Source organism: Belonocnema kinseyi, chromosome 3 (genome assembly GCF_010883055.1).
Source record: "Belonocnema kinseyi isolate 2016_QV_RU_SX_M_011 chromosome 3, B_treatae_v1, whole genome shotgun sequence".
Lineage (NCBI taxonomy): Eukaryota > Metazoa > Arthropoda > Insecta > Hymenoptera > Cynipidae > Belonocnema > Belonocnema kinseyi.
The window spans coordinates 154,413,694-154,424,821 of NC_046659.1; the positions used below are offsets into that span (position 1 = coordinate 154,413,694).

Consider the following 11,128-nt stretch of genomic DNA (forward strand, 5'->3'; position numbering starts at 1 on the left):
TATATTATAATTTATTTCACTTTTTTTATTTAATTAAAAAAACATCAATTCAAATTTTGACAAAATGGAGTAAAATTTTGATTTAAGAGAGTTCATTTTCAATAAAAGAAAAAAAAAGGTTCTACAAAAATATTTAATTTTGTACCAAGTATGTGAATTTTCAAGCCAAAAAACGAATTTGGTACCAAACTTTAAAAAATCTTCACAAAACTTTTCAATTTGAAATATGAATTGTTAGCAAAAAAGTTAATTTTCAACCAAATAGTTCAGTTTTGAGTTAAAAAAATTAATGTTTAACCAAAAAAGAGAAATATGTTTATATAATCAGTATTTTTATTTTTTGGTAGAATTTATAATAATACAATTTATATAACAAATATCTTTATATATTATAATTTAATTCATTATTTTTCTTATTTCATAAAAAAAAGTATCATTTCGAATTTTGACAAAAAATTGAGTGAAAGTTTTGATTTAAGAGAGTTAATTTTCAATAAAACAAAACAAAAAATTCAACAAAAATATTTAATTTTCTACAAAACTGTTATTTTTCAACCAAATAGTTCAGTTTTTATTTAAAAAATTTATGTTTAACTCAAATAGAAAAATATTGGTATATAATAAATATTTTTTCGTAGAATTTATAATAATACAATTTATAATTTATTTCATTTTTTTTATTGAACTAAAAAAAATCAATTCAAATTTTGACCAAATATTGAGTAAAATTTTGATTCAAGAGAGTTAATTAAAAAAAAAAAAATGTCTGCAAAAATATTTAATTTTGTGCCAAGTATGTGAATTTTCAAATTAAAAGCGAATTTTCTACAAAATAGTTGATTTTTGAACTTGAAAATATGAATTATTAGCAAAAAATTTAATTTTTAACAAAATAGTTCAGTTTTCAGTTAAAAAATTAATGTTTAACCAAAAAAGGAAACTAATTTTAATTTTAAAATGAATTATGAAGAAAGTAGTTCAACTTTCAACGAAGGAGTTGAATTTTGAACCTGAAAAGGTGATTTTTCTACGAAACATGTAATTGTGAATGTTTAAAAAAAAGAAAAGATTTTAAATAAAAATTAAAAACCGCTAAAATTAAATCAACAAAAATGACGGTTCAATAAAATAGTTAAATCCTCATCTATAACAAACAAAACAGTTCGAATTTAACCAAAAAAAAATTATTTTCTGAAGAAAAAGGATTTTTAGCAAAATATATCATTTTTCGAACCGAAAATATGTTTTTATACCGCAAAAGACGAATTTTCAACAAATTAAATAAATTTTGAACTAAATAGTTTGAAAAGTGGATGTGATGTTGGTTCCAATTTTATTTTGAATAATTTTAAATATATATTTTTGTTGGGTTCTACAATTTTTTAAATAAATAGTTTAATTTTTAAACTGCACAAGATCAATTTTTAACTAAAAATGGAGTAGTTAAATTTAAATTTCAGTAAATTAATTTTCAATTTCAAAAAAACTATATTTTTCTACGAAAGAGTTTCATCTTGTACCTAATTGTTGAATTTTGAAGACCTAAAGACGAATTTTTGCCATAAAGTTAAATTTTCCTGAAAAAAGTTCATTTTCAACCAATCAGTTGAATTTTCCACAAAATATTAAAATTTTTCGTTAAAAAACTAATTTTGAACAACACAAAAACTGCAACAATTTTGCACTAAAATTATGAATCTTCAACCAAAAAACTTAAAAAGATGAGTTTTCAAAGAAAAATGTAATAGTTGCTTTTTTTTACAAAAAGAAGTTTTCAATCTAAAATTGACAGTTGAATTTATCAAACAAAACCGGATGTTCAATAAAGTACTTGAAGCCTCAATTAAAGCTGTTGAATTTTCGTGCAAAAAATACGATTATCTACAAAAGAGGTAAATTTTCGACAAAAAAAAAGTTTATGTTCAAACAAAATAGATTAATTTGAATGAAACAGTTGCATTTTTAACCAAAAATATGATATTTATACAGAACAGTTCAATTTTCTACTTCATATTTACAATTTCAACCAAAAAGATGAAATCCTCAACTAAGAAGATTAATTTTCTACCAAAAAAGACGAATTTGCAACAAATTAAATAAATTTTTAACCAAATAGCGTAAACAATGGATGAGATGTTTGTCTACATTTTATATAATTAATTTTTAGTTTATACTTGGTTCGTTTCTAAAAATGTTTAAATAGTTTATTATGTAAACTGTACAAGATTAATTGTTAATGAAAAATGTATCAGTTAAATTTTCATTTCAGTGAATTAGTTTTTAATTTAAAAAAACGAATTCAGTATTTCCTTTTTTCAGAACTTATACCCTATTTTTTTAAGCATCATTTTCTGAAACAAAATTTTGTTCAGTAAAATTATGGATAGCTATTTTTTGGATCGATTTGGTTGATAAAAGAAAATATTGATTAATAACTGACATAGTCAAAAGATTCGAAATAACTAGAATTTTCGCCACCCTGCCACATAATTGTTTAAACAATTGAAAATTAGTTTAAAAATACTTTAAAATTTGTCGCTTACCGAATAAAAATAAATAATGTTGAAATCGTTCAAATAAATAGCACTTTGAGGATGAAATTTACGTAAAACTTGTTTTCGATTTTTTTTATTACATTGGAAAAAAATCTGAAAAAAATTTGGATTTTGGAAATCAAAATTGTCTAGCAGCCCGGATATAAGAAATTGATTGAATATAAATGAGGCTTCGAATTTAAATAATATATATTTTTTTTTAATTCAAAATACAACCATAGAATGAAAATTTATTAATATAATATGGAATTCATTTCTAATACTATTTTGTTTAATTATTGCATGAATTATAACTTCAACAAAAAAATATGTAATGGGTTCAACAATTAATTTTATTTCTATAAACATAATTTGCAAATCCATAGGATTTTATGCCAGAAACAAAAAAAAAAAAGTAAGTAACTACATTTGTTGTTTTTATTTTATGTATTTATTTATACTTATTTATACTTACAGTGGCGAATCTAATGTTTTTTTGGTAAGAAAAACAAAAAATGTATCTAATTTCGACTTTAAAAAGCATTCTTTTCTGTCCAAGGCCTGCATGATTTATATAAAATTATGAATGTAATTTTATTATTTAATCAATTACATGTCACTATTTTGCCAATATTTTTCAATTAAAATTAAAAACACTCGTTCTTTTTCAGGGAACTTCATGATCTGAGATTTGGTGAAAAAAACAATACAGCTGGCTTTGTTGAAGTGAAAAGTATAAAATGCATTATAGGGAGGTATCCTGCGAAATTAGTTGAACTCTGGAAGGTCTATGACGACGAGAAAAAATCTGAAAACGATTGTCCTTCCATGTTTGATGAAAATCAATTGTACATATCCTTGGAACTTGGACATGGCGGGCAGGACCTGGAGGCTTTCGTTTTTCAAAATGCCAGCGAATCTTATGCAGTTTTTCTTCAGGTGAGCATCAAATTCTGCCAATTTTCCAAAGTTTTTTTTTTTTGTTGGTATTTTTATTCCTCCTACTAAATCTGTAATATTTCTTCCTTTATAATTAGACTGCCTTCGCATTGGCTGTCGCTGAACAAAGTCTCGAGTTTGAGCACCGAGACTTGCACTGGGGCAATGTGTTAATATCAAGGTCTAGAAAATCTCAAGTATCGTACAAACTTGATGACCAGGAAATATGTTTTCCTTCTAGTGGTGTAAAGGTAATATAATTCAATAAAATATTTGAAAATGTTAAAAAAAAACTATTTTCTTGACACTATTTCAGGTTTCAGAATCTTTCCCCTATTCCCCTGCGTTTCCGGTTTTTTAATTTCTCCTATTATCGAAAAAACTTGCCCCCCTTTTTTTTGAATATAGAATATTTAAAAATACAATTTCAGGGTGGCCGCTGGACCGGGAAATAACAGTGATTTTTTTTTACCGGGTATTTTACAAATTTGTAGAAGAAAAATCTGTCCACGTTTGATTTCAACAGTTTTTAAATAATTAGTTGAATTGTTATGTTTTTCAATTATGCTATTATTTAGCTTATAATGCGTAATTCAAAATTTTTGTACTTCAAAAATTTTCCATTCAAAATTTTTACTTTTAAGCTTACATTTTTAATTTGAAGAATTTTTAAATGCTTTCTTAAATTGTCCTTGAATTGTTTAAATTTCAAAAAACTGAATTTAAACTTTGCACGTCACAATTATAATTGTTTTTTTAATTGTAATTTCTAAGCGAAATTTCTGCATTTTTATGTATAAATAACAAAATTGACCAATGGCCATGTTCTAATTTATAAAATATTCAGTAAGTTGAAGAGATATTTAGGAGTTTTAAAAATATTTAATATCCATTTAAAACTTGAAATGATTTCAAATAATTGAAGATAAACTTTAGATTTTTGCAGATTTCGAAAAAAATTTAGAAGCTTTTTAGGAAGCGTGAAAGGCTTCATAAGTATAAAAAACTCTCTTAAGATTACTAGTAAAATTGAAAATTATTCTTTATTTTGAAAAATTATATTTAGGGAAAGATTTCAAAATATTTCGAAAGTTGTCAAAAAAAATTTGGAAGATTTTATTCAGTTTTTTTAATTTTGCTGGATTTGTAAAACATTTTAGGACAAATTATAATAATTTTGGAAGATGTTTACAAGGTTTTAAAACATTTAAAAAATAATTACAAATTTGAATACCGGGTTTTGTAGACCGACAATGATTCAAATGTATGGAGAAAATATAAATTATTATGTAAATAAATAATTCTACAAGGCGAATATTACATTTTTAGCATTGATGTATTTAAATATTGTAAACTATGAAAATACAGGGTGGCCGCTAGACCAGGAAACTGGGAATTTTAAGAGACCGGGAAATGACAGTGCATTTTTTTTTACCGGGAATTTTAGAAATTTGTAGATGAAAAATCTGTTCATGTTCGATTTCAACAGTTTTTAAATAATTAGTTGAATTTTTATGCTTTTTAATTTAATTTAAATATATAATATGTATATTTTTAAATATTTAACTTACAATGCGTAATTAAAAAAATTTTATTTTTAAGCTTAAATTTTTAATTTAAAGAATTTTTAAATGCTTTCTTAAAGACTTGAACAAATAAAAAATAAAATCCTGTGATGTTAAAAATTTTTGATAAAAAACATTTTTATTTAATAAATAAATAATTTTTTTTTTAATTTACCTATGCCTTAAGTAATAAAAAGTGAACAAAAACGATTTGGCAATACGATTGAACTATTTTCAACTTAAAAATAACTTCATAATAATATATTCTTAATTAAAGGATTTTATTAAATTTAAAATATTGTTTCAGTCTAAAATATTCAATTTTTAACCCTCTCTATTAGAATTTTACAATTAAAAAAAAGATTAATTATTGAATATTTATCAATATTTGAATTTTTATTTAAGATAAGTAAATTGAAAGCAAATATTTAAAAGTTAAGAATCTTTAACTAAATTGTTTGACATAGAAAGCCTGGAATCGTTAAAATTTCGAAGAGCCTTAAAACTTTTAACGTTACAATTTTAATTGTTGCATTTGAAAATGCTTAATTTGTAAGTGAAAAGTTTAAATTTTGATGTATAATTTACAAATGAACATGTGTAGAAAAAATTTGAGTAATTTTAAGAGATATTTATGAGTTAAAAAGAGTAAAAATTATCATGCAAATTTTAGAAAGTTTTCTTAAAATCTGCTAGAATCTTTTTTGAAAAATTTGTTTAAATCTTGAAAAAATTTTTAAAATGTGAGGCTATAATTTCAAGTTTTACATCAAGTTTGAATCTTTTCAAAAATTCTAAATATCTCTTAAAATTACTCAAATTTCGCCTACAAATAATAAATGTTCAATTGTTATTTATACATCCTAATTGTAAAGAAATTTTCTAAAATTTGCAGGATTTTATGAAAATCGTAGAAAAAAATCGATTAATTTTGACAGATATTTAGAAGTTCTGAAAAAATTTACAAAATAGTTTTAAATTTAAAACCAGTTTAAAACAACCTCTCGATTTCTCAAGATTTAGAAATAAAATTTTAAAGTTTTCCAAGGATGTTTAAACTATTTCAAAAGAAAATGATTGAATTTCTAATTTAAGAAGTGTTCAGTTAAAAAGTTTTCAATATTTAATATTTCTAGCTTAAAATTACTTGATATTATATAATTTTGAAAATTTTAAAGTTCATTGAATGATTTTTTAATTTAGAGCATTGAAAATGATTAACGTGGATTTATTTGAATACAAATTTTTTTTATTAAAATCTTTTAAATTTCAATTTTAAAAGTTCAAAATTTAACAGTTCCATTTTGAGTGTTTTCATTTGCAGCTCAATTTTTATTACCTCAAGTGGACAATTTTTTAGCTTTAGTGTTCCATTTTTTAAATTTCATTGGCCGCAAAAAATGTTTGCGAACCGGAAATTTATTTCGTCGATTCAACCGGCCATCCTGGATTTTTGGTTTTGCATCTACAAAGACTTAAGACTATTTAAGACTCGAATAACCGCCAGTAGTGAAAGTTTTTTTTAGACTTACAGAATTATCTATTATTAGGGTGTCTAACCTACTTTGATATGTCAGGGATTTTTGTCTAAATTCGAAGTTTTTTCAAGAGCGTGCATATTTCTGTTTTAATGGCAATATAAAATTCAAAAATAATTCAACTAATGTTGAAAAATCGCCTTTTTTGGTTGAATTATAAATAATTTTCAAAAAATTGAAATATTCTTTGGATAGAAATACCAATTACTACATTTTTCGTTCAGAATTAGTATTTTTTGGAATGAAAATTCAATTACTTGGACGAAGTTTGAATTCTTTTGTTAAAAATTAATTTCTTGTTTAAAGATATTTATCATTTTAATTGAAAATTTTATTGTTTAGTTGAAAAATAATTTTAACTTCATTTTTTTCTATTATATTTCTATTATATTATATTTTTTTCTATTTTTGCCTCAAAGCATATCTTTTTAGTTAAAAATTCAAGTTTTTAAAAATAAAAATGTATATATTTTGTTGAAAATTGGTACTTTTTGGTAGAAAATTAATCTTCTTGATTGAAAATTCATCTTTTTGCTTAAAAATTCAAGTTTGTTTTTGCATTTTTTTTCTCTCTTGACTTACAAATATTTCTTAGCTGAAAATTCAATTCATGTTAAAAAATGCAATTACTTGGTTGAAATTTAAACTCTTTTGTTAAAAATTAATTTTATTGGCTTAAGATTGATCATTTTATTCGAAAATTATTTTCTTTGTTTGAAAGTCAGTCAGTTTGACAAAAATTAAAGAACAATTTTTGGTTGAAAAATGATCTTTAATTGAAAATTCGACTTTTTTGGTTAAAAATATAATTGTTCTAGTCGAAGATTCACCATTTTTGTTGAAAGTTTACTGTTGGAAAATGTAACTACTTTTTTTTAAATTAGGTTTTTATTGTTAAAAATCATTTTTCCTTAAACTAAATATTTAACTATTGCAATGGAATATTCCGTCATTCTAATTCAAAGTTCATCTCGAATTCAAAATTAATTTTTTCAACTTAAAATATAACTTTAATATTTGTTTGAGAATTTATCTTTTCTAGTTAAAATTTTTTTTATAGAAACTTGATTGAAAATTCAACTATTCCCGTTGAAGGTTAATAATTTTATTTGAAAATTTATCAGTTGTGTTGATAATTAATGTTTTTCAAACTGCAAATTTAACTCTTTCTTTTTGGTTCAGATTTTTTATTTTCAAGTTGAAAATTCATCTATTTGGTTAAAAATTTGTCTCTTTTAGTTGAAAATTTAACAGTTTTGTCCAAAATTCAAGTTTTTTTGTTGAAAAATCGTCTTTTGAATAGAAACTTTATCTTTTTTGAAAATTGATCTTTTTGTTTTAAAATTTAAGTATTTAAGTTAAGTAATCATGAGTTCAGTCAAAAAATAATACTTTTAGTTAACAATATCGCTACTTGATTGAAAGTTATACTTTTTCGTTAAAAATTCATATTTTTGGTTTAAAATTCGTTTATTTTTGTTAAAGATTCGTAATTTTAGTTTAAAAAATTTTACTTTGATAATTTAACCTTTTTTTTCAAAATTAGTTTTTTTTATATATAATAACAATTTTTGTAACTAAAAATGTAACTATTCTATTCTTGTTTAAAAACTGAAACTTTTTAGTTCAAAATTGAACTATTTGATTGAAAATTCATGTATTTTGTGGAAAAATAATCTTTTTCGGTTAAAAATTCATCTTTCTATTTAAAAATGCAGTATTTAAATAGTAAAATTTGCATTTAAAAATAACTTTTTGACAAAAAGAAAATATTTTTTCATTAAAATTAATAAAAAAACAGATGTATTTAACCAACAAATATAAATTTTCAAGAAAAGACTTGATTTTCAACGAAAAATTAATTTACAGAAAAAAAAATTTTAACTTAAAAATTGATTTCTTACCAACAAGGATAAATTTTCTACAAAATTTGTTATTTTTCAACCAGAAATGGTAAATTTTAAATAAAAAAGTTCATTCTCAACCGAAACAGATTTTACAAACAAAAAAAAAAGATTTGCTTTCAACGAAAAATGAGGACAATTGGAAAATAAGAGAATAGGAAAAAGACTGTGAAGTCTGCGATAAATAAATAGGAATTTTTACTAAATGACTGAAGAATAACATTTTAAATACTTGAAAAATGTATAAACATTATCTTGTCAATATTTACATTATTTTCGATCTCCGAAGTGAGCCCGTGGCATTTAATGGCAGAAAGCATTAAAATTGTTCAACAACTATACAATTTCTTGCGCAAAAAGATGGTTTATTTTCTAAATGTAAAAAGAAATGTTTAATCTTTTCCCTATTCTTTTTCCCGTTCTTGTGAAAAAGTTCCCCCATTGCTCACTTTTGAGCTCTTTTTTGACGATGCAGTGCCTGTAATTTGATTGTAATTAATTTGTTCCAGGTCGCAATTATTGACTTTACGCTATCACGTATGTCTTATCAAAACTGCTGCATTTTCAACGATTTGGCTTTAGATCCCGCCTTGTTTACCGCCGAAGGCGAATATCAGTTTGAGATTTATAGATTGATGAGAGACAAAACAGAGTAAGCAATTATTTTTTTCTTTCAAATGTTCTTTTATCTTTACTTTATCTCTCCTTGAACTTTTTTAAGCCTTGAAAACTTTATTCTTTTTTTTTTCTTTCTTTTAAAACAGCAATTTTATCGAAATGCGAAGAGTAATTTAAATCTTTTAGTCTGTTATGAAAGAAACATCTCATTTAGAAAAAATCTTGCTGCTGAAAATTTTTTTATTCGTCAAGTTTATTACATAATAAATAAAGATATTTCAAGCCACTTTCTGTTGAGGTGTTCAATTTAGAAATTATAAAAATTATTATTTAAAAATTTCGATGTTATTCAGTTTCAGAATTAAAATAAGGCATGGCCATACAACTGATTTTTCGAGAGGTTGACCTCTCGGTTTTTGAGTGTACAACAGGTTTCAAAAGGTTACAAAATATTTCTAAAGATTTCAAAATATTTTAAAATATTTGAAACATTTAAAAATATTTTTAATATCTTTAACATTTCATAAAGATTTCACGGATGTTAACGATTTAAAAAAGGCGTGCACACCAGATTTCAATAAAGATTTCACAGAAATTTCACAAACATTTTAAAACTAGAAAGATTTAAAGGATTTCAAAGATTTGAAAAAGGGTAATGCAGACCAAATTTCAAAGATTTGAAAAATTTGAAACATTTCACAAAGATTTTAAAACTTACAAATAGTTCAAAGGTTTTAAAAAGGGTATATTAAACCACATTTGTAGGATTTGAAAACATTTAAAAGATTTTAAACAATTTCAAAATTTTGTAGAAGATATCAAAAGATTTTACTAAGAATTGTAATAATTTGAACGATTCCAATAAATTCACAAGGATTTCGCTAAGATGTCTAACATTGCACAAAGATTTTAAAACTTTCAAAAAACTTAAAACATTTCAAAGATTTTAAATAACTTTAAAATTTGTTAGGAGATGTCAAAAGATTTCACTGGAGTTTCAAAGATTTCATAAAACATTCATAAAGGTTTCAAAACAGCACGAGAATTCCAAAGGTTTCAACAAGGGTGCAGTACACTAGATTTCAAGGATTTCAAACCATTTTAAAGATTTTAAACGATTTAAAAATGTTTGACAAGATTTCAAACGATTACAAAAGATTTCTCAAATATTTAAAAGAATTCTAAAGGATTTCAAAAAATTTCAAGAATTTTAGATTCCAACCAGATTTCAAATATTTCAAAACATTTAAAAGATTATTAATGATTTCAAGAGGTTTCAACAAATTTCAAAAGATTTTAATAATTTCAAACGAACAGAAAAGATTTCACGAACAAATATTAAAGAAACATTTCAAACATATTTTAAAAGATTTTATGAAGATTTAAAAATATTGCACAAAGTTTTCGTGGATTTCAAACGAATGCAAAAGACTTAGAGAAGATTTCACAATTTCTTTAAAGAATTCATAAGGATTTCAAGAATTTCAAAACATTTCAAAGATTTTAAGCGATTTCAAAAGGTTTCAACACATTTGAGAAGATTTCGAAATACTTTAATGATTTTAAACAAACACAAAATATTTCGCAAACAAAGATTAAAGAAAGAGTTAACAAAGATTTCAAGCATTTTAAAGATTTTACAAAAGCTTTGAAAAATGTCAAAAGATTTCACCGAAATTTCAAGTTTCACTAAGGTTTGTAATACTTTACAAAGCTTTCAATGATTTGAAAGACATTACAAAGGTTTTAAAATATTCCTAAAGATTTCACAAAGACGACTCATCTTCGCAAAAAATTAAGAATTTGTTTATTTACGATTCGGCTTTCTTTAGAAGTTTTTGGCCCAAAAAAAAATGAAATGGCTTAGTTTTTACATGTATGACAAACATTGGATGACAATTATTGGCAAAAAATGCAGTGATTCAGGATTTTACAAAAAATTTACGTAACGATCCTTCTTTTAAATGATTAGGTATCTTTAACATTTCATAAAGATTTCACAGCAATTTCACAAACATTTTAAAACTTTA

General features: G+C 23.3%; 1 protein-coding gene across 2 annotated transcripts in view; it reads left to right on the plus strand.

Moving 5' to 3' along the window:
- The window catches only part of LOC117168787 (microtubule-associated protein futsch), a 37,998-nt gene that overhangs the window by 24,754 nt on the left and 2,116 nt on the right, over positions 1 to 11,128 (plus strand). For both annotated transcript variants that reach the window (XM_033354588.1, XM_033354589.1), the window contains exons 6-8: positions 3,206 to 3,473; positions 3,572 to 3,724; positions 8,990 to 9,132. In XM_033354588.1, the coding sequence (XP_033210479.1) occupies positions 3,206 to 3,473; positions 3,572 to 3,724; positions 8,990 to 9,132 (564 nt within the window). The remainder of the gene's footprint in view (positions 1 to 3,205; positions 3,474 to 3,571; positions 3,725 to 8,989; positions 9,133 to 11,128) is intronic.